The following is a 21,660-nucleotide window of genomic DNA, read 5'->3' on the forward strand; positions in this document are numbered from 1 at the left end:
TTCAAATGGTCATAGTCAATATTTGTCACCTTTGTACAACTTTGGAGTGACTTTCTTCCCTGTATAAGCACTATTGAAATGATTTTATTTAGAAATAACTAATAACTATAAAATAAAATTTAAGGATATTTTACATGCAAAGCATATGAAAATTGTAACTGAGGCACCCTACCAACTGTAATTCACCTTGGATTTACTTTTGGTTATTCTACAGCCTGTCTAATAAATAAACACAGTAAGTATAAATACTGCAAACACATAGAGTATGAACCATTTAGGGGGTTAACACCATCTGCAGCCTTCACCACACTGACCTCGGATCAGATGCTGTCTCTTCCTGAAGTATGTGATCTTGGAGGTGTAGTCGTTATAGACGGCGTTCATGCCACGGTTCTCCAGCCAGTGTGCTGTGGCCACCCCTCTGCCCTGGACCTTCATGGAGTGCACTCTGGTCTCCCTGCGGAGCTCCAGAACCACCTGGCCGGACACCACCTCCCCACCGGTGAACGCTGCATCAGCCGGACCATCCAGCTCCAGCTTGAAAGATTTAATGGTGCTCACCATTGTTTCTATGAGTGAAGACAGTTTTAAAGTTTGACAGGGTTGAGAGCTAGACACTAACTAAAATATAATACTCATAGGAGGAGTGTGCAGAACTGGTTTCTGGTGCTTTAAAAACCACACTGCAAATATCCAGAGCCAGCTACAGGCATGAATGATTTAAATATCTATAGGGCTCCAGACCCAACAAGCAAATTATACACGTGAAGTCCTGTAATAACTTTTCAAATAATATTATGCAATGTTTTGGGACTGCTTTTGAATGTGCATTTTCCATTAAACAGAACTTGATTTTTGCTATTTTCTGTTAGTGACCTTATTATTAGGGTGGGGTTGGGTGGTTCTGTTTAGGGTCCCAGACATGCCAGGGCCTGCCTTGCCAGAGACAGTGTAGTCATTTTAAAACACGTTTTGAAAATGTTGAATATCATGGTGTTGTGATCTTGCACAATGCAACAACGTGGTTATAACCACGTTGTTGCATTGTTAAAGTGTATACCAACCTCTTTAATATACAGAAAAACGTTTACATTACACCAATACCAAACAAATAAACAAAAACATAATTATTTTTATGATTCCAAAATGAATTCATACACATTAAAGTCAAATAAATTAAATTCTACTTTCAGTCAACAAAATGTAAATAATGTTGTATTAACAACCGACAATCATGGTTTTAAAACTGTTCTGTTTCAACTGTTTCGGTGGGTCTAATAATATTTATATTTTCGGTTGTGCGGCCGGGTTATCGTGCATTTTACGAACGGCTGTGTCTCAGCCAATCAGGATTGAGAACCGCGACAGTTTTTTTTTTTTTTTTTAAATACAGTGGCGAACGTTAAACTCACCGGCAGGACAGGAGCAATGTAGTGGTCTTCGCAGAGACGAGGTTTATGGGGAAAAAGCCAAGTTGTGTGTTCGCTCCACTGGATGATGATCAATGGAAGCTCAGCCTTCATAAACGAAGGTTTCAACGCCCAGAAACACAGCATTAGACCAATGATAAACTGCACGCTCGAGGCACGCCCGCCCCCTTTAACAGGAGGAGGACCTTTTTTTCTTTCTTTTTTTTTTTCTTTATTTAAAGAACCACACAAAATCTGTCAATACGACTCCCTATACTAGTAACCGTCTCTGTCCAAGAACAAAAAAATAGTCTACAAATACAAATCATTGGTCCCTAAGAAAATGTTTAAACACAAAATTACTCTTATTTGCCCTTTCATTTTAAGGTATCCAATAGTGTTGCCATATTGGTGATTGTTTCTTTAACTGTCTATGTGTTGCACGTGGGCTTTTTGTGTCCTTCAGTTTAGTATTTCTTTTTTATTATAAAAATACATAAAAAAAGAACAAGTAGGCCTTATGAGATAGGCTACTTGAATTATGTAAAAACTGTATTTCACAAAGTAGTTAAAAAGGGAAGAACATAATAAGTGAACTAAAATCAAAACCAAAATTTAATGTAAGATATATTTTAGAGGATAATTTAAAATCCTCACAGCAAAACGTGGTGTTTCTGTTTTGTTTTGTTTATTTTGAAAGAGTTCCTCACATTATCATTACGTCATTTGTTGGCTCAAACTAAAATCTATGACACTGGGTCATCACTGAAGTAACTGTTTTTAGAAAACTTTACAGGAGTACCTATTAATATAAAATTCCATACATTAAATACATTTAATCTCTGGAGAAGTCAGTAAGAAATAAACTTCCTTTCTATAACTTAATAAACCTGCAGAGACGTTGGTTAATGTCATGTGGTCAAATATCTATTACAGTAGGCCTATCGTTCAAATTAAGCCTTTAGATTAGAAGCATGTCCTTGACCAGGACTTACTCACCCATTAGATGTTTTCAAATGACAAGGTGCACAACAAATGGCACAAATTATGTAAGCAAATACAATTTTTTTTCATACATTCCATGGTCTTGAATTACCATATCTGTCTGAAAAATGCATATTTTTCAAAGATTATTTTTTGGGGCATTTTAGGCCTTTATTTCCACAGGACAAATAAAGACATGAAAGGGGAGAGAGAGAGAGAGGGGGGGAATGAGATGCAGCAAAGGGCTGCAGGTACCCGCAGCTGCTGCGTCGAGTCGTAAACCTCTATATATGTGCGCCTGCTCTACCAACTGAGCTAACTTGGCCACTGAAAAGTGTATCTTTATTTGACAATGCTCGTGGCACAACAGACAGGCAAAATGAAAGAAGACCTGTCATGTTTCTGCAGCTGTACCACCTGAGCTTGCTGGCCAGCTGACATTCCAGCCCACACCTGGACTGCTGCCTTTTCACTAGGTTGATATTCACTAGATTCAGCTCATTCACATCTGCATGTCTGCCAAGAGAGCCTGCATCTTAAAGGGTCAAGGCAGTGTTATTGCTACAACACAGGTTGTTTTCCCAGTTTTGTGGTCCATCATGCTTAAGAGAGAGGATGAAAATCTATCTGTGACATACTGTAGGCACTAACCTTCTTTTTAGAAGTAAGCGTTGACAGTGTAAACAAGGTGGTAGTAGGACAGTTGAGTCCATGGCTACTCCCCCCTTTGGCCTAAATAAGACAGGTAAGGAGAAGTTTATGTTTAAGCCACCTAACTGCTAAAGCTGCACTTGCACCCTGCTTCAACATTTCACAGTCTGATGGCCCATGTACTCTTCTAAGTACAAATTTATTTATTAATCAGCCCAGTAAGATTGTGAGAATTCTACAGTTCATTAAAAGAAACAAAAATCCAGGGCATGATGACATAGTGGCTTTAGTTACAGCATGACAAAATGAGTGCTCAACTGGCTGTGGGCAGGTGGCTGCAAGATCAAAGGTTTGGCCGTGTAGTCTTCACTGTGGGAGGTGCGGAAGTGCTGATCAGCCAGCGGAAACCTGATGTTGCTCTATAGTTAACAGAAAAGGAGACAGACAATATTATGTTATTATATAATATTACGCTGAATGATGATATAGGACCCTGTGTACAAAGAGATGAGGACGTACATATTCTTTTTCAGGAGCCTCAAGTGCTACCTTCTAAAACTGTTGCTGGTTTTCCTACTCTTTCTACTACTTATACTATCACAATGACTATTACTACCAATAGTATTTTCATATTAATATATGCTATACTATGACAACAAGTACTACACTGCTGCTTCTAATACCATTACGATTACACAGGTGAGTGGGAACATTTTTAATTTGTGTTCATGATCTCTCACCCTCTGCTGTGATGAGACAGGTGTTTGTCTGCAGGTCTTCAAAGGGAGGTAATCAGTCCTGGTAGTGCTGGGGTTGAACTCATGTTCTGCCAAACAGATTAAACAGATTTAATATCTACATGTACCTCCATTTAAACACACAAACACGACCGATCTATCACCTGGTCCGATCAGTATGTTGCTCGGCAGCTGAATGGCTGGTCTGGCGCGCTCTCCCTCCTGTTTGCTGTAGTGTTGTTTGGCCGTGGTTGTGTAGTACAGGCCCGACAGATGAGGTGGGCTGAACTGTACATGGCTCTTGGTCATCAGGTCGGCCCCGAGCACGTGCACCGGACGCTCTTTGTGGTTTAGCTTCAGGGAGGAAAACAGTCAACATGATCCAATTTGACACATCAAAATCAACTCATATGTGTGAAAAATGTTCACTTGATTACTGTAATTATGCACCAATGATATTACAAACAAATAACTATGTAGAAGATATGAAATCTCACATCAGAGAAGGAAATTCTGTTGGTGGTGACATACATCATCTCTTTGTTGCACCTCGCATCAGTGTCCCCCTTGGGTATGGAATGAAGATTTTGGTTCCCCCTCATCACAACAACTGGATCTCCTGGGATAAAAAAAACAAACAAGTATTTTAATCCAGGAAGGATAACAGAGACCGATTAATAGAGTAGCATTTTATTTGTATCAAAATGCTGTGTGATCTTAGTTTGATTTAAAAAATACAGGTAAGACACATTTACAAATAGTCAAAATGTAAGCACCCATGTTTTTAAATGTGCACAACAGTCAACAAAAACCATAAACAGTTGTACACTGTTAGCAAAATACAATATCAGTATTCAATATTTAGTACAGGATCCTCATATCCAGTAAACAAACAGAAAGTTAAAATTTAATTAACAAAGGATTTCACTTTTGGTCTTTGTCCATTTGGAAAATGCTTGGTATTTGTAGACATCAACACAGGAAACACTCACCTAGCTTGTGGTGACAAAAGGCTTCTCTGGATGTGGACGACCATGAGTCCTTAGAGAAATTTCCAAGATTGAGCTTCAAAAGCTCCTTCACCACAGCTGGCCTGTATCAAAAACACATGTAATGCTTTTGTTACATTTGTGTGGGAATAAATTCAACAACAAATAATCTGAACATTCAAAGAGTGACAATAATAATGTGGAAATGTAATAATTTAGACAATAAGGCCTGTGAGTTAAATGTCAATGTTTGCATTGAAGACACCTCAAACATCCTTGCATCCCAAATTTAAGCATGCAGTGAAACCAAGAGAGGTCTGAAAAGAGATCTGAAAGGTTACACCAGGCCCTACAGCCATGGTTTCTTCTACTGTTTGACGTCTGCTTGTAAAGGAAAAAGAGAGTTGCAGACCTGCAAACAGTGGGCCAGCTAAATGACTTAGCGTGGGTCGTCTCTCTCTCGACAATCTTCCCAGGATCACCCAGAGTCACTGAGGAGTGCTGAAGAAAGACATTGTTAAAACAGTCAAAGTCCCATACCCATTTCACAGTAAGCTTCATAAATGGGTTACCCCTGTCATGCACATAGCTGAGCTGCATTCTGCAACCTGAGTCGGTCTGTCTGTGAATTCTGAGAAAACGTCTTCTCTGGAAAGAGAATTTAAATATTAACAAACCATTTAGGGTTGTTCCAAAATCTACTTCTGTGATATGACTAAACCAGTGGTAACACACAAAGGGATGTGGACAACAAAAATGTAAATTTTGTGGTCAAAACATTTAAAATGTTGATTACGCCTGCTCAACAATATAGCGGAAATTATGCTTTTGTACCAGTAACTAAATTACTATTCAGATCTTTTACTCAAGTAAATTTTAAAATCTTAAATGTTTAAGTCGTATGGCAACAGTTTCCCTCAAGAGTTGAAACGTTCGGTTGGATAAAAAACCATGAGAGCTCATGATGACTAACATCTGCTGCTGCCATGTTACCTTTTCTACAGGTTTAGCCACTCTGCTCCAGGCTCCCTGGAAGGTGTTGTTGTAATGAGAGACAAAGCTGTGACCGCGTCTGTCCCCTTTGATTGTGGGGAAGCCCTCTTCTACAAAGAAAATATAAAATGTTATCACATTATGTGTTCTGCAAGATTTATAGATTAACCCTCACACAGATTCTCTCACTGTAATTCATCACAATGTGATGATGTTGGAAGGCTTCCAGTTAATTCCTAACTGAGTTTGAAGAATGTTCACAATAATCATGTATGGTTTAGCACTGAATCCATATAAATACTATATAATATATAATAATATATCTATAAAATAATAGATAATCCATATCTTTGAATCCATTCATTAGTTTACTCACAACATGCAGAGAAATTTTCAGAATATGCTTTCACTAACCTAGATGTTTAGCTGTCGCTTTTACAACAGGGCAGCGATGGTGTGGGATGAAGGAGGCTTTGCTGGTGCTCTCCGGGAGCTTTTCCACGTGTTGGGTCTTCTTGTTGGCCTTTGTGTGTCGGATGAGAGTGGGAGGGGGCTGGAAGGGCTGCGGCTGGAAATTCTGGGACTGTGTGGTGAGGAAAGCAACCTCCCCTGGGTCTGTTTGCATCTTGAAGTTGGTGTGAAGTGTGGTCCAGCGTGGGGTGCGAGTGATCTTTAGTATTGGATGACGCTGGTAGGACACCATCGCCTCTGTCAGGTACTCCTTGATGTGCCTCAAGTCCTTGTGGTCCAACTGGGCTTGGGCTGGCGGACGGAAAGGTTCTGCCTTCTTGGATGAAAAAGGCTGGAAGTCCTTCTGGGAACATGTTGAGAAGGCATCTGGATTGTTCCTGTCCAGAAATGGGATGTTGGTGGACAGGTGGAAGTCTTTGCCCACAGGACGTTTAAGGGACAGTGTTTTTACCACTGCAGTCATATTGGATACTACCAGTGCCCCCATTTATTACTTAATCCCTTTGGCTAAGCCAGCCATCTACTTTTGCAGCAGGTGAAAAATGCTACAATGCCTCACCATGGAAACCCCTGTGCTGTGGAACATGATGATGATACTGTTGCAGCCACTGCAGAGAAACAAATGCATGGCTGGTATCCTATTACATGGACAGATGCAATGAGTGGACTGGACACACAAAATTATTCAATTGTAACATTTTATTTCACAACAAGGACACACAGACAACTGCTTAACTTAAGTAACAAGACCTGCCAGAAAACAATTCAGATCTTCTGGTGTCATTGAAAAATTAATTGTATAACTCTAAGTCTATCTGGTTTTGATGGTACTACTAAAAGGCAGCTTGAGGTTTACTCACCTATGAGCCTACTAAATATTTGTGGTGGACATGCTTACCCTTTTCAAGAATCTTATGCATAATTCAGCATTACCTTAGATAAACTACAATATCAACTTGCAGTAGCATGATTCAGTCTGCACTTGACTGCACAATGCAATTCTACTGAAAGTGTGTGGTGCCTGTCAAATAACATTAAAATAAATAACACTTACCGGTAGATGTGCATATGTTACACATCAAAAGAAAGATTTTGGTTAGTTATAACATGCACATTTATGGAAATGTATTTATAGAAGATAAAGTAGACTTCATCAACTATGTAGGCTGCAAACAACATTTGCAAGTTGATTTACTTGTACAAATTTACACATTTGTTCATACATGTTCACAATGTGGTTCCATCATTACAACAGCAGGTGTCAGTCAAACTTCATTTTGAAGCAGTCCAGCCCAGACACGGCCTACTGTGCTGTATTGACTGCCTTCAAAAAATGAAAACCAAATAATTTAGGTGCTCAAAACTCTAAATGTGATTCAGCACCGTTTCTCAATTATTATATTCTGTTTTGCATAAGGTTTTATTAAACTGTCAAAGTGAATCATACTGCTCGCTTCCGCACACTTGCTCTATTATTGTGAAAATAACAGTAATACTAATAATACTAATAATACTAATAATACTACTACTACTAATAATAATAATAATATTTTCCATATAATAAACTGAACTGTGCGGTTTCTCTCATAATGTGCCTTGTAGTTTTAGTTTTTTTTAATCAACAACGACTGTCCTTATTACATTACATTTGTAAGTTAATTATTGACATAAACATTTGCTAATTACGATTAACTATTTGTAAATAATAATTTTAACTATCTTTTTTTAATCAACAGATTTCGACTTTTTGGTTAAAATTGTTTAAATCATGTGGTCAAAATGCACTCGGGAGCTTTTATTCCCAAGGAAACAAGCAAAAGGAAGTGACGTTTGACAGCGTCAGCCTTTTCCGCTCTCTTTTCATTGAGGCTCAGCTAGTGGCCGGGTGGGTACACGTTTTGTCCAGAATATATTTATAGATTTATAGTGAACGTTGATTTGTTGAATGTGATTAAAACAATACATTGATTGTCGTATGTCGTTAGTAGTTGTGTATTATGTATTACGGGCTTATTTTCAACGTATAACATAGAGAAAATTGGGACTTAGCGCCAAGCTAACGTTACGTGCATGTGGCGAGGCCCTGCACCGAATTCACTCTGTTGCTAACAGCTAGCTAACACACATTGTTAGCTGCCCAATAACAACCAGGAAACCTAATACAAAGGTTTAAAACGTCACCATTTCGGTCCTAATAAATGTGGATGACGGATCTCTTTGTCGTTGACAAGATAGTGCCTGCCAGTTTTCGTGTTGTCAGCGTTTTAGATCAACGTCAAACTTTGAGCTAACGAGTTTTTTTTTTTTCCTCAGCCTGCAAACATGCAGATCTTCGTGAAGACGTTGACGGGGAAGACCATCACACTTGAGGTTGAGCCCAGCGACACTATCGAAAATGTCAAGGCAAAGATTCAGGATAAGGAAGGTGAGCCGTCACATTTAAGTCTTAACGTGATGGGAGTCTTGACGGTTTGTTAGCTAGCAACTTTGACTCTACACAAATGTCTATGGAAGCCATTTTTATACCTTCTGGTTGACTATTTGTGCAGTGGTATAACGGTGTGTCTACGTTTAACCGTAGGTATTTTGCTCCAGAGCAAGCCAATATATTTGGTCTAAGTTAATAGTAGACTGGGTTTCTGGCCCTGCAATCGGACAATTGTTAGTTTCATCTAAGAGACTTGTGATTTGTTTTTAAATCAAAAACAAGTTTGTAATCGGGTAGACATTACAGTGATGTTTTTCCTGTGTGGATCTCTTTTTTTAACCACTTGGCATGTCTGCCTCTTGAACTAAAATAAAAATTGTTGGTGAAATGTAAATTGCAATTTGGCTTAAAATATTGTGTTTGCAGGAATTCCCCCTGATCAGCAGCGTCTGATCTTCGCTGGCAAACAGCTTGAGGATGGACGCACACTGTCTGACTACAACATCCAGAAAGGTAACTGCTTATTTAAATTCAGGCTAGATGTGCTGAATGTGTCAATGGTCACCGTAAACCATAAACAATATTCTTAGTGAAACAAATTTTTTACAGCAAAAGATAAAACAGGAGTCTCCAAGAACTGTATGCTTTTACAGTGTCCTTGGTTATTGTAAAATGCTTTGGTAGAGAAGGTTTTCTGTTGTGACTGAACTTGAGATTGACATCAAGGTGTCTTAACTGTCCATCAGAATCCACCCTGCATCTGGTTCTGCGTCTGCGTGGTGGCATCATCGAGCCTTCTCTCAGACAGCTGGCCCAGAAATACAACTGCGACAAGATGATCTGCCGCAAGTAAGTCTTTAAAATCAGCCAGCAGTCTGTTTAACTTTATCTAAGGTTTTACAATGTTGCCGTTTACTGTGAAGTGATAGTGTTACATTTTAGACTTAAACACTTTAAACGGCACCACAATCAGTGTGGTTTGATCAGTTTTTTTTATAAAAAAGACTAATTGAATAAAATGTATTGAACTACATGGATTCAAAATAAGATGGAATAGCACTTTAATTTCATAGCATAATGTCAAATTAAGTCATGTGTAATTAAGGAATGGCTAATTTGCTATTAGTGTTACATTTTTTCAGCATTAAGCCAGTGTTTCACAAGATTAGTCTAAGGCTATAAACTGATTTAGATAATTTATTTATCCAAATGGTGGCAGATATAAATTTGTTAGCAACAAAAACCTAAATTTTGCAAAAACTGTACAATTAAGTTCTATTGCAGAAGGTCAATGTTATTTCAGGAGACATTTCTTTATCATTGGCCCCTGACCACTTGTTTTGCAGGTGCTATGCCCGCCTGCACCCCCGTGCTGTCAACTGCCGTAAGAAGAAGTGTGGACACACCAACAATCTTCGCCCCAAGAAGAAGCTGAAGTAGACATTTCGCAAGATTTGGCTTTCTGCCATTTTGTGTTAAAATAAATGTTAGAAAATGATGATGCTTGACTGACTTGTATTATTCAGTGGCGGGAAGAAATTGTCTGGTTTAATTTGAATTTGTGTGGGCAATCTGAGATTTTACGGCTCTACAAGGTCATTTTAACTGCAAGGAGGAGTCAACCAGACTTACAAGATAAAGCTGGTGCAATAAACTCAAACTGTTTGTTAAATTCTACCAAATGAAGATAAGATATTCATATGAAGAATTTAGCAATTAAGTTAAGTCACAAGCCCATTCACGGAGGTATCTGGGTAATTCAGTAAACCTGCTGCGGAACTGGCGCTGATTGAAAGTAACAGTGGTTGCACTCCTATATCTGACACGGCACAGTGCTGGTTTTTGCCGGCTGGGAGTGGTTTTCACTTTTATTTCGATATGGCACAAGAAAATAGCACATGCTGGTTGTGTTAGCCTGAATTGATGGCACTGTGCGACAAAACACTATTGCGTGGTAGTGGCTGAATCACAAAGACGACAGCAGTGACCGTATGAGTTTTAATGTAGAACAGTTGTATACAAATATAAGGAACTTATCTCAACATTGTCAAAATCCATAAGCACCTGCTCTCCTCAAATTGGTATACTTGTGAAACAAAATCATGGCCTTGAATTCTCATTTTCAATACTTCAATGAATGTAAATGAAATATTCTGAGGTATTTTGAGTGCTAAAAGATGAAATGTTTTAGACTAAGTAGTTAAGCTCAAAACGTATGTTACAATTTAAGAATCTGATTAAGATGAGCTTCAGCATCAGTTCATATGGGTTTGGCATGACATTGGTGCATCTTTGGTACTGCATTCTCTAAGCTGTAGCTTGTGACATGTTTTAAGGCCTTATTCCAGTGTATATAAGGAGGGATCCAACCACTGATAGTCGTACATTGTTTATTGCAATGTTTTCTTTTTGTGATATCCCTCAACCAGCATCTATTTATGCTTCAGCTGGTTATTTCAGCATTTCCCAGAATGTATTCGGATATCCCCACAATAAGGGGTATGAATGGGCATATTTGAATAGAATATATTATATCACCAACAGGTCCCTAAATAGTCTCAAATGTAAGGTGGATTCCTTCTTTAACCTGTTAATACAAAATAATGGTCTAATTTACATTCTATTATGAAATTTCAACACAGTAGTATACTTTAAACGTGCTGTTACACTCTTAAGTGTAACTACAATAGTCCTGTTTCCCCCACAACTTCTCAATAGAGGTCGGATACCAGGGTCGAATGTTAAGCCTTACTTTAAGTGGACAGTCTTTTTCTGTGAATACAAAAACAATAGAAACATATGTTATTGCGCATTAATGATACACTGGAATAGGGCTGTTTTGAAGCAAAGTGAGGGGCCTATGGCCTCTGCATTTTCTTCACATTGATAAAAGGTTGGTAGCATTCTGTCATAATCTGGTGAAGTTTAAGAAAAAAACCTTCGGTTTAAAATGGATGAGAACAAGCTTTACAGGTCTCCTTACCTACAAATTACTTGTATTTAACTTTAAACAGGCACCTATGCTACAAACATTATTGCTAATTGTGCGATGCTTTTGTGTAGCAGCTGAAGCCAGAACTCCTAGACAGTGAAGTAACTTGTCAAAATGATAAAACATCAATCTTATTGTAGGTATAACATAACCTCTTAATGTGAGCAACAGCAACATAATGCAGTGAAATGTTAACTGCCATTACTGTATTTGGCTTGTTGAACTATATATGTTTTTTTTCCTTTTTCTCTCAAGCTATAATATAAATTGTGGCTATAGATAAACCATGAAGTTTTTTTTAATTTTAAAATCATGTTTGCATGTTAATGCTTCTGGAAGTTACTGCATCATCAGCTGCAAAAGACCATCTTATTTGTACCTATATTACCTTTATATGAAGAAATCAATAACTCATCAGGGGGTGAGAAGCAAAGCTCGATAGATATTGTGCATCAGACGTTCACATACAAAGCTGACAGCAAGTCAATTAAGTACCTATTTACTAAAACTACTGCAGTTGTGCTTTTTAACTGCAGCAGCCTCAGGTTGTATTGTGCATGCATGCATACACACACACACAGCTTCACATTCCTTGGGAGGTACAGGACTTCTGCAGAGCTCATGCAGTGCTCTCAGTGATCTGTACTCTGCTGAGCTGCTCGAGGGTTATTATTACTCTCATGGGGACTTGTGGTGTTGAACAACACAGAAGAAGTACATAAAGGAAAACGGAGATGTAAACAAATTCAAACTTGGCATGAATATAATCAAGTGTAACCACAAGTTCAACTAAATGGAGGGAAAGCGACATCTCTGTCCACAGGCCACATCTGGATTTCATCTTTCCTTTAAAAGCTGAGCTTCCTGTCAAAGTGGTGAAGACAAACCTACTAGCCGACCAGAATTCAGCAGAAATTTCATCGGTTATTTCCAACCCTGACTGAGTATGAGTAGTACCCATCGATGAACATGAATAATAGAATAAAGTGAGAAAAGAGCAGTCCACATAAAACAAAGTTGTATGCTGGCAATCCTCAGAGGGCAGAATGGGAGCAAGTTGTCTCTGAGTTTGTTAATGTTCTGGCTGGTGTGAGACCAGTCCAGGCTGCTGATGGTGAACAGGAGCTCACTTTATTCAGAGTCTTTGCCTCCATGTGTCCTTATCCTGACCAAACTTCTACTGGGTGCATCTCCCCAGTGTTGAAGGATGACACCAATACAAAAATCAAGGTTGTTATTGTGTAAAAGTAAACACTTATTTACATGTATAACTTGTCTTTTTGCAGTGACTTAAGAGATCTACCAATAACAATATGAGAAAATGCATTTCCAAAAGACTTGTTCATAAAAGGAGTAATATGTGTAGACCTCATGCGGTTTAATGTGTCATACTGCAGTGAACAAAACGTTTATGAACAGTCACTTGGTTGTTCCCATCAACCAAATGTCCAGAATTAGTATCAAATATTTATGTTTAATAGAAGTATAAAATGTAATTGTCCATTTAACTTTATTTTCTAACCATCTCAAGCACTGATGCAAGTCCTGCTGTTAAAGGACTGAAGTTTTACTATCTGTGCTCAGACATGGTTGATTGGTTGGGACCTCCAGCTCTGCAGGCGAACAACACCGATGGCTTTTATTAAACACCATCAAGCCATTATCTTTCGATTCTTTTGTAGTTTTAGTGCTACTCCTGCCTCTTGCTCAGTAAAACAATATTTTAATGCAAGTGGCTTGCTTACTCTGTATTGAATAAAGATACATCGGACAAAAAAGGATAACAAGTAGAAAATATTTTGATACCTATTAGAAATGTCTATTTTTGCAATATAGCAAGCCTAAAATCAGCTTTGGTGCCTTTTTTTTTTTTAAAGTCAAGTATTATTTTCTGTCAATTAATCATTACATCAGTCCTTTTGAGACATCAGTATTATTACCATAAATAGTTGAGACCATCACTGCAAAGACTGTCAGCAGCCACTACTCAGCATTTTAAGCCTCTGAACAGCCACACAGGTGATTTCAGTTTTTGTGGCTGACCAGACCTCTGCTTAGGTTGAAGATTGGCTGGAGCTTATATGGGAATATATTATTAGGTCACACATCTTTTCTACCAATAAGAATGGTAGAAACCAATATCTGTCAATTTTCCGGCCTTAACTGGTGCAACAAGGCTAACAAGAGACTTCGAAACATGTCAATCAATTAGTCTAAACCCACCCAAACAGTCCTGGGAAGAAGTCCAATTAGCCAGATTAATTTATAACACCTATGCGGGTGTTCATGGCCTTTAGGTACACTGGATTGCAATGTCATGGAAAAGGGCACTATTCTTCAGGACCAAATTCATCTAAAGCTAAAGTGTTTGGTGATGGCAGATTGTGAAAAAATTAAAAATTGTATTTTCCCCTTCAGGAGCTTAACTGCTGGGAACTATGATATGGAAAACAAGTAGTAGCCAGTTAGACCAAACTGTCAACTGTTTACGATACTCACATCCACCAAGATTGCAATATGAATGTGACAATGTTTTTTTTATTTTGTTTCTGATACCTGGTGTTTACCTGCACTGATCTTAAAAACCCAGATCCATAAAGGTAAACACCTATACCGTTTACCACCATATTGCTTTGATTGTTGCTCTGCTGATTAACCAGTAAAACACAAATCAAGGCTGCATGGTGGAACAAGTGTTGAATGCGGAGATGCAGCCCAACTGCTGCTGTGGCTATTTGTCAATAAGTTTTGCCAGGCTCTGTCTGAGGTCATTCAGGTCGCCAATTTTGACGTCCAGAACATCGATGATGTGTCGGACCTCAACCTCCGTCTGGTCCTGCTCCTCCCGGTTAGATTCCAGTGTCTTTTCAGCGCTCTGGACACGAGCCTCCAAGTCACAGTTTCGTCTCTCCAGATCCTGCAGACACATTAACTGTTGTTCAGCTCTGTTATTTTGTACAAAACATCATAACAGAACTTTGCAGAATATAATTGTTAAATCACTCTGGTCAAGAATGTCTGTGAATGTAATCCTAGAGTAAATGGTTTCTTGCTGTTATTTTTGTCACCTCTGTCCATTTATATGCCCTGATAATAAAATGTATAGTTGGGAAAAGAGCCAACAATAATACACATGGGCTTTGTACATTGCTTTTCTTCTGCCTGTATGGTTCAAGACGGATCACAAATACTTCATCAATAGGAGATTTTACACAAGTTTGTATGTGCAAACTGAGTATAACAATCAGTACAATTTATCCCAGTTTATGTCTCCATGCCTTTACTCTATTTTGCCTTTGCCGTATTTGTGTCCATTTAAATTCCAACATAAATATAGTACTGATGCATGCAGTATTAAATATTAGATTAACCATATAAACTGGACTCCAGTACAACAGCTTTGGAGCAGGTACAAGTAAAGCATTGTGGCCTGTTATTTCTGCTGGATTTATCAAGAACCGGTTCAGCTTTTTTTTTTAAAATGCATGTGAATTCCCTCCTTGTGTGGCTGCTGACTGCAACAAAGTTTATGGACAATGTCACATCATTCATTTTGCTATAAACTGTTTATACCACAAATTTAAATGTGCAATTTTCTGCTTGTGGCGGTCATTCTGTATGTTAAATGCACCAATGAATAGATTATGGAACAAACCCAGGGACAGCAAAGGTCAAATATGAATATACATAATTCACAACTGACAACACCATTAAGAATGATAGAGGACCTAATTAAGGCTATGCAATATGCATCAGGTAAAATCTCCTGAATTAGCGTGGAGACTCAATCCTATTTGTTTTCTCCTTGAAGTCCTCAGTTCTCCTGTAAAGATTCTCTGGTGCAGGTCTGAACTGTGCTGCCTCTGTTATAGGTACAGCATCAGTGCTTTGTTTTCATTAGTCAGCTGTGTGGTTGTTTGGCTTGAAGAACAACAAAAAACAGCATGTAAGCCGGTCAGCACTCTGCAAGCCTTTTGCTTTCCTTACCATAAGGAAACTTCTAGTCTAGCATCAACACTTACAGGGATGAAATTGGCAGGTCTCATAGCTTATCAGTCTACTTCTATGTCATTAGGGAAGGCTTCAATTAGCACATCTTTAACAGTTTATACATTTTTACACTTTTCTCTGTCTTAATAATTCAAACAATGACTAAATCATTTTTATAGCTGTAGAGAACATAGTCCTAAATGAGGCAATGTAAGAATGTGCGAACACCAGAACTTTTACAGGGTTTCACGCAAGAATCACAGGACCACATATCACACAAAATTCCATCTTGCCACGTTTGTGTTTAAACAACCAGCTGTTGGACCAATTAGCATCCTGTGCGGAGCTAATGGCAGCTACAGGTGTTGTTGAGGTGTGTGTGACAGCCACTACTCGTGGTAAACAGGTGGTTTATCCAATCACCGGGCAGGTCTTCTTTAAAGGGTTGTCCTATCTTGTTATATATTTATTTGCAGTTTGTCAAATGATATGAATCAGATTTTGTATTCTATGTGCACACACATGCACCCATGGCAACCCTGAAACCAAAGAGCCCCCCACATAAGAAATCCTACATATTAAACCAACTGAGACCATGGCATGATGGAAACATATAAAAAAAGATATGTAATTTAGTGAAGACAACAAAACCAGATACATCAGTAACATCAAAATACTCCATGAACATTCCTGCTATGAATATTTGCACAGTAGAAATCAGGAAACAACTTGTTCTAGTATAATACTTAAAAAACTGGAGATCTCTTAGCAATAACTTTGCACGAATGGCAATAAATAAAGGAAAGGTCTCTGTTCACACTTGAGATTAAATGCTTTTATCTATCTCCCTGTGAAGTTGCCTTCCTACTTTTTTGTGTGATATAATACAAGCTCTACAAGGTTTAGTAACAATGACAATGAGGTGACTACTACTAAAAGTGTATAGAGTTTTTGTCCTCAAGGAAGATATACAGAAAAAAAAAAGGAAAATATTTTGACAGTTTACATATTGGAACTACAATTTAGCAAGAAATATAATTAGTTTCCATTGTTTTATAAATTTTCATAGTGAAGGAACCCAATCTATGGATGAACGCTAATTGTCCCCTCTATTCTTTCTTTATTTGTTGTGTATTCTTATTTCCCTTGATACTGTACATGTTTACATTTTCTAATTGAAAAATCTTGTAACGTAAAACTAAAAAACATTCTTTGACCATAAAGCCTGTATGAGGCAAAGTATGTGCCATTTTCCAGTAACAAGTGTACTGGATATACTGCAACATGACATTTTACAGAAGGGAGAAACAACCCACTCAGCCAGGTGTTATCTTACCTGAAGTCTCTGTATGGCCTCCTCTCTCTCTTTCTCCAGCTCACCCACATCAGTTTTCTTGCTTTGTAGATTGTGAATTTCCTGTCAACACAGTGATTTCAAACTGTCACAACACCACTTTCACACCGCCTTCCCACACATCCACCATCCCTATTTATTAGAACAAGAGACATTCATTATTTGTTTTGCACTAAAGTACTTTATGTGGTTTTAAAATATCAATCAGGTTGTTGATAAGATTTGGGACACCTTGAGGTCTCCAGCGAGGAGGGTGATTCCGTCCCCGGGGAAACATACCATGACCTTGTACAAATCATGTTGCCAAAACTGAAATTTGTTTAGACGACGTGACAGACATAGTTATGTTAATCAGGCCAGAGGACATCAACGAGCTGCTTTCAAGGAATATTTCACTTTAATGTTTTTTTATTCGGGGGAAATGGTTTTTGGCTGAGCGTGACTTGGAAGCATTTGATAGACATATTAACTTGGTTCAAACAGTAAACACACTAGACACTAAAGGGCATTAGTAAAAGCCCCAAAGCACATTCTCTTCTCAACATTTTGTTTAGTTATTATCTTTTGGTTGAGACAAACACAGGATTATTGAGCCAGAAAGATCTAATTAAATCTTTAAAGATGATTTAAAGAATAAATACTCCAACTGGCACTTGTAGCCTACTTTTTCAGCTCTCCTGGCTTAATACATTTACTATACAACAGTTTTACTGATGGTTTCCATAGTTTTTAAATTGATATCAGCTGGAGATTGAGGCTCTATTTTCACAAACTGAAAACAAACATTTCCAATCGATTACTAGACATATATTATGTTTGCTGGTGTCTATAGTGTATAAGTTGACTTTTCACACTGTGGTTTCCTTTAGGTTGGTGAATGGATTTTGGCAGAGAACTAATGTCTTGCCTGATCTTTGGCACTCAGCAGGGCTTCCAGCTCCTCCAGTGAGCGAGTCAGCTCCTCTCTAGCAGTCTGACCCGCAGCAGGATGCCCCAGCTGGGCCTCAAGTTCTGCCACCTGGAACACATACACAAACATAAATGAGCATGATCTGGCAAAAGGGTAAACAGAAACAGAAATCCATTGTAATGAGGAGAATGTATGAATGTACTGGGATCTAATTTTAGTGGCATGAAAAGCTTTGCATAAATCTGTGTTAAAAATTTTTATGACCCTTTCCCTTCAGTAAAAACAAATGTAAACCACAAAAATAAACAAAACTTTTTTTGACATGATGGCAGCAACGTACAAATGGAATAATATAGTCACATACAAATAGTTTGATGATTGCTACTGATGGAAATGAGGAGGAGAGTCCCCACACCAACACCACCCACCCCCCCACCCACCCCACACCCACCCCCCACCACCCCCACCACACCACACCCAACCCACACCCACACCCACACACACACCCACACCCACACCACACCCACACCCACACACACACACACACACACACACACACACACACACACACACACACACACACACACACACACACACCCACACACACACACACACACACACACACACACACACACACACACACACACACACACACACACACACACACACACACACACACACACACACACACACACACACACACACACACACACACACACCTTTACTGCTAGTGGTCACAGTGCTGAACTCTTTCGCCTTGGAGATTTATAATTGCTGGAGGAATGCGACTTTGTGGAAATGCATGAAAATTGTTCCCAATCTGACCCACTTTCTTGTGTTTAACATATTATTGGAAAAGCCAAAGAGTAAGTGAGAGTTTGATTAAACAAGGACAAACTGTTCAGCCTTCGAAGCCTGAACGTGAAGTACTTATCAACAAGTATTGATCCCACCAAGAAAATTACAATGGTTTCACTCTGTTGTTAGAACACACATTGTATTGTGTGACTTTGGTGAATACAAACAAACCCTTTAAAAACACCGAAGTCACACAATGACACATGGTGGAAGTGGTATGCCAGCAACTGCCGTGCTGTCCAAGGTAAAATTACTGTTTTTGTCAGGAGGAGTCTGGAGACTTTAAAAAGAGCACTAGGACTTCAAAAAAGAAAAGAGCAAAAATACGGTCAGGTTTGCATGCTGTGACAGTAATCAGATTAAGACAATAATCTAATTGTGTCCCCGGTCTTTGCACAGTTTGAAACAGGATTTGTTTATAACACGCTTTTCACCTCGTTTATTTAAAAACTAGACTTATATAAGACTTATTACATCCAGTTTTCTCTACTGACCTATGCACAGTTTAAAAAACAAATCTGAATGTGTTTATAGGCCCTAAAAATAGACGTACTGTTAATAAATCTAGAAAAGTTAGGCCTGACCTGAGAGACCCCCCCCCCCCCCATAAAGATAATTAGTTAAAGGTTTTAATGACAATCTGAGTATTCTGAATGTTGCATTAATTGGATTAAATGGATCAAATGTGCATGTCAGTATGTACTTATTACTGTTAGCTGCTGTAGATGAAACCTGACTTTAGTTGTGATCACAGCTGACAGGTGAAACATTTGTTTGCCAACTTACACTTAGGCTGTTCATCTTTTATACACGGTTATTTATAATATCTAGAATAATCTTACATTTCTCAACTGCAGGCCAAATGTTTAACTGTGACGAGTGTAAGAATTGAAATCACAGTACCGTATGAAACTTAAATGATTAGTTAATCGATAGAGTTACAATTACACCTTGTCAAATTTGAATATTTGCTGGTTTTAGTTTATCTTCTGTGATAGTAAACTGACTGACTATCTTTGTTTTTCTTTTATTGTAAATTAGACAAAACAAGAAATAAAAAGCCGATGCCTTGGGCTTTGGGAAATTGTGTTTTTCTGAAATTATTTAGATTTAAGAAAAACCTGGCAAATTAATAGATAATTCTAATAATAGTTTGTTGCAGATTTTAACAGTTAGAAATACAACTGCCTCCTTTTAATGACAATGTATGATAGATAAGATGTGGAATGAGGAATCATCACACAATGTTTTTTATTTCTTACATTTCAATTCACCCTTGATATCTGTGTCAGCTTAATGTCTGAAATGTAAATGTGTGTGTGAAGCGAGAGAGGGTTTCATGCTCCCATGTCATTATTTCCCTTTGCCTCCCTGTAGTATCTCCTTCGCATTTTAATAGACAATTCGTGGGGCTCTTTATAGATTCCATGCTACGCAACGTTGCACCCCATCCAAACTATTCTTCAGAAAACTGCTGTGGTTGAAAAGGGGGGGTCCACATGATCCCAGAGGACTCAACCCTTTTACCGTCCATTCATCTCCTTTCATTGCAGTTACCACTGATTCCAACGCAGACCCCGTTTAAACATGGCTAAAAACTCTGCTGTGCATCCAGTCAGTGTGTTCCAAGCACTCTGCAACATTAACTGACAACTATTTTGATAAATAATCCTTTCAGTCAAGCAAAACGCCAAGTTACCTATGTTCTGTGTCACATGACAGTAAATAGAATATATTTAGGTTTTTCGTCGGACAAACAAGAAAATTGAAGACGTCATAGTGGTCTTAGAGAAATTGCAGTTTTTTCATTGACTAAACATCTAAATCAAGAAAATATACAGATGAATCAATGTTGAAAATAATCGTTAGTTGCAGTTTCCCTTTATACGGAGCCCCGGAGGTGACGTGGAGGGAAAATAAAAACAAAGGGAAAAAAATAATAGAAAAATATGTACTGGGGATAACGCTAAACTCGAGATCTTGACTTTTATGGAAAAAAAAGAAAAAAAGAAAAAAAAAAGTAGTCTACTGGGGACAAACACTAAACTCCAGATCTCGAGTTTGAAAGTCGAGATGTTTTTTGTTTTTTTTAATTCGTTTTTTTATTTATTTAAAAAAACAAAAATCTCAATGTCAAAGTTCAGATCTCGCAAATTAAAACTCAAGATCAAAAGTATTTGTCCCCAGTACATGTTATTTTTTTATTTTCTTTCCTCCATGTCACCTCCGGGGGAATTTTATTAATATTGAGTCCTATATTAATTTAACTATCCAACAAAATTAGAATTGTATATGTCACTTTGATGGCGGTATGCACTCTCTGAGCTCACTATCTTTAGACAGTTTGTGACTACAATTGGAGAGTCCTCAAAATGTTTATGTATGGGGTTAGTTTTATTTATTTAGCATCTAGAAATTTGATTTCCATCCAAAAATCTCACAAAAATATACCCAAAACTCAAACCAAAAGGAAAATGTAGTAAAACAATCCAGCAAAGACCTACTAGTTAATGTCAAATGAATTACAAAAAAATACAAAACATGAACAACAAAAACACATATTCAGGTATCCTTCAATTAAATACAATATATAACCTATGTATTGCACTCTGTGTTGTTAATTCTCGTGGATGAGCAGAAACGTAGCTGATGCCGGGAGTGTGACGAGGGAGAAAAAGCCAGCCAACCGCTCTGCTTCTGCACCTATGGTGATTTATCTTCTTCCTCTAACTGGGGCAGAAAGGGGGGAGGAGGGTGGGCAGTATAGGGTGTCCTGTCCCAAAAAACATCCCTGCCCCCCCTCAACACCCCCTTGCCAAACCCTGGAGGCCTGCTCTACTTCCAGCCACCTGGTTGACTTTGCTGCAGTTTGTGTGTAGCCGTGTGTGTATTTG

The 21,660-nt window shown here is 38.3% G+C and overlaps 4 protein-coding genes across 7 annotated transcripts in view; 1 reads left to right on the plus strand and 3 right to left on the minus strand.

The window, feature by feature from the left end:
* The window catches only part of arrdc2 (arrestin domain containing 2), an 11,542-nt gene extending 9,934 nt beyond the window's left edge, over window positions 1-1,608 (minus strand). The window contains exons 1-2 of one of the 2 annotated variants that reach the window (XM_032524987.1): window positions 1,413-1,608; window positions 315-569 (exon numbers count right to left, since the gene is read on the minus strand). In XM_032524987.1, the coding sequence (XP_032380878.1) occupies window positions 315-564 (250 nt within the window). In that variant the 5' untranslated portion in view covers window positions 565-569; window positions 1,413-1,608. The remainder of the gene's footprint in view (window positions 1-314; window positions 570-1,412) is intronic. The other variant, XM_032524986.1, reaches the window with a different exon arrangement.
* A 1,706-nt stretch (window positions 1,609-3,314) lies between these two features.
* Window positions 3,315-6,981, minus strand: LOC116694993 (uncharacterized). The gene is made up of 8 exons (XM_032524983.1): window positions 6,178-6,981; window positions 5,764-5,873; window positions 5,183-5,271; window positions 4,774-4,874; window positions 4,279-4,400; window positions 3,946-4,135; window positions 3,785-3,870; window positions 3,315-3,463 (listed from the first exon to the last, which is right to left on the minus strand). The coding sequence occupies exons 1-8, from the start codon at window positions 6,719-6,721 to the stop codon at window positions 3,335-3,337; spliced, it is 1,371 nt and encodes a 456-aa protein (XP_032380874.1). The 5' UTR covers window positions 6,722-6,981; the 3' UTR covers window positions 3,315-3,334.
* Window positions 6,982-8,019: 1,038 nt separating this feature from the next.
* On the plus strand, window positions 8,020-10,163 carry uba52 (ubiquitin A-52 residue ribosomal protein fusion product 1). The gene is made up of 5 exons (XM_032524992.1): window positions 8,020-8,119; window positions 8,548-8,659; window positions 9,089-9,175; window positions 9,409-9,511; window positions 10,009-10,163. Exons 2-5 carry the CDS (start codon window positions 8,557-8,559, stop codon window positions 10,100-10,102), a joined length of 387 nt encoding a protein of 128 aa, XP_032380883.1. The 5' UTR covers window positions 8,020-8,119; window positions 8,548-8,556; the 3' UTR covers window positions 10,103-10,163.
* Window positions 10,164-10,646: 483 nt separating this feature from the next.
* homer3b (homer scaffold protein 3b) overlaps window positions 10,647-21,660 on the minus strand; it is a 43,718-nt gene continuing 32,704 nt past the window's right edge. For all 3 annotated transcript variants that reach the window (XM_032524991.1, XM_032524989.1, XM_032524988.1), the window contains 3 exons: window positions 17,906-18,016; window positions 16,981-17,061; window positions 10,647-14,571 (listed from right to left, as the gene is read on the minus strand). In XM_032524991.1, coding sequence (XP_032380882.1) covers window positions 14,386-14,571; window positions 16,981-17,061; window positions 17,906-18,016 — 378 coding nt within the window. In that variant the 3' untranslated portion in view covers window positions 10,647-14,385. The remainder of the gene's footprint in view (window positions 14,572-16,980; window positions 17,062-17,905; window positions 18,017-21,660) is intronic.

Source organism: Etheostoma spectabile, chromosome 9 (assembly GCF_008692095.1).
Source record: "Etheostoma spectabile isolate EspeVRDwgs_2016 chromosome 9, UIUC_Espe_1.0, whole genome shotgun sequence".
NCBI lineage: Eukaryota > Metazoa > Chordata > Actinopteri > Perciformes > Percidae > Etheostoma > Etheostoma spectabile.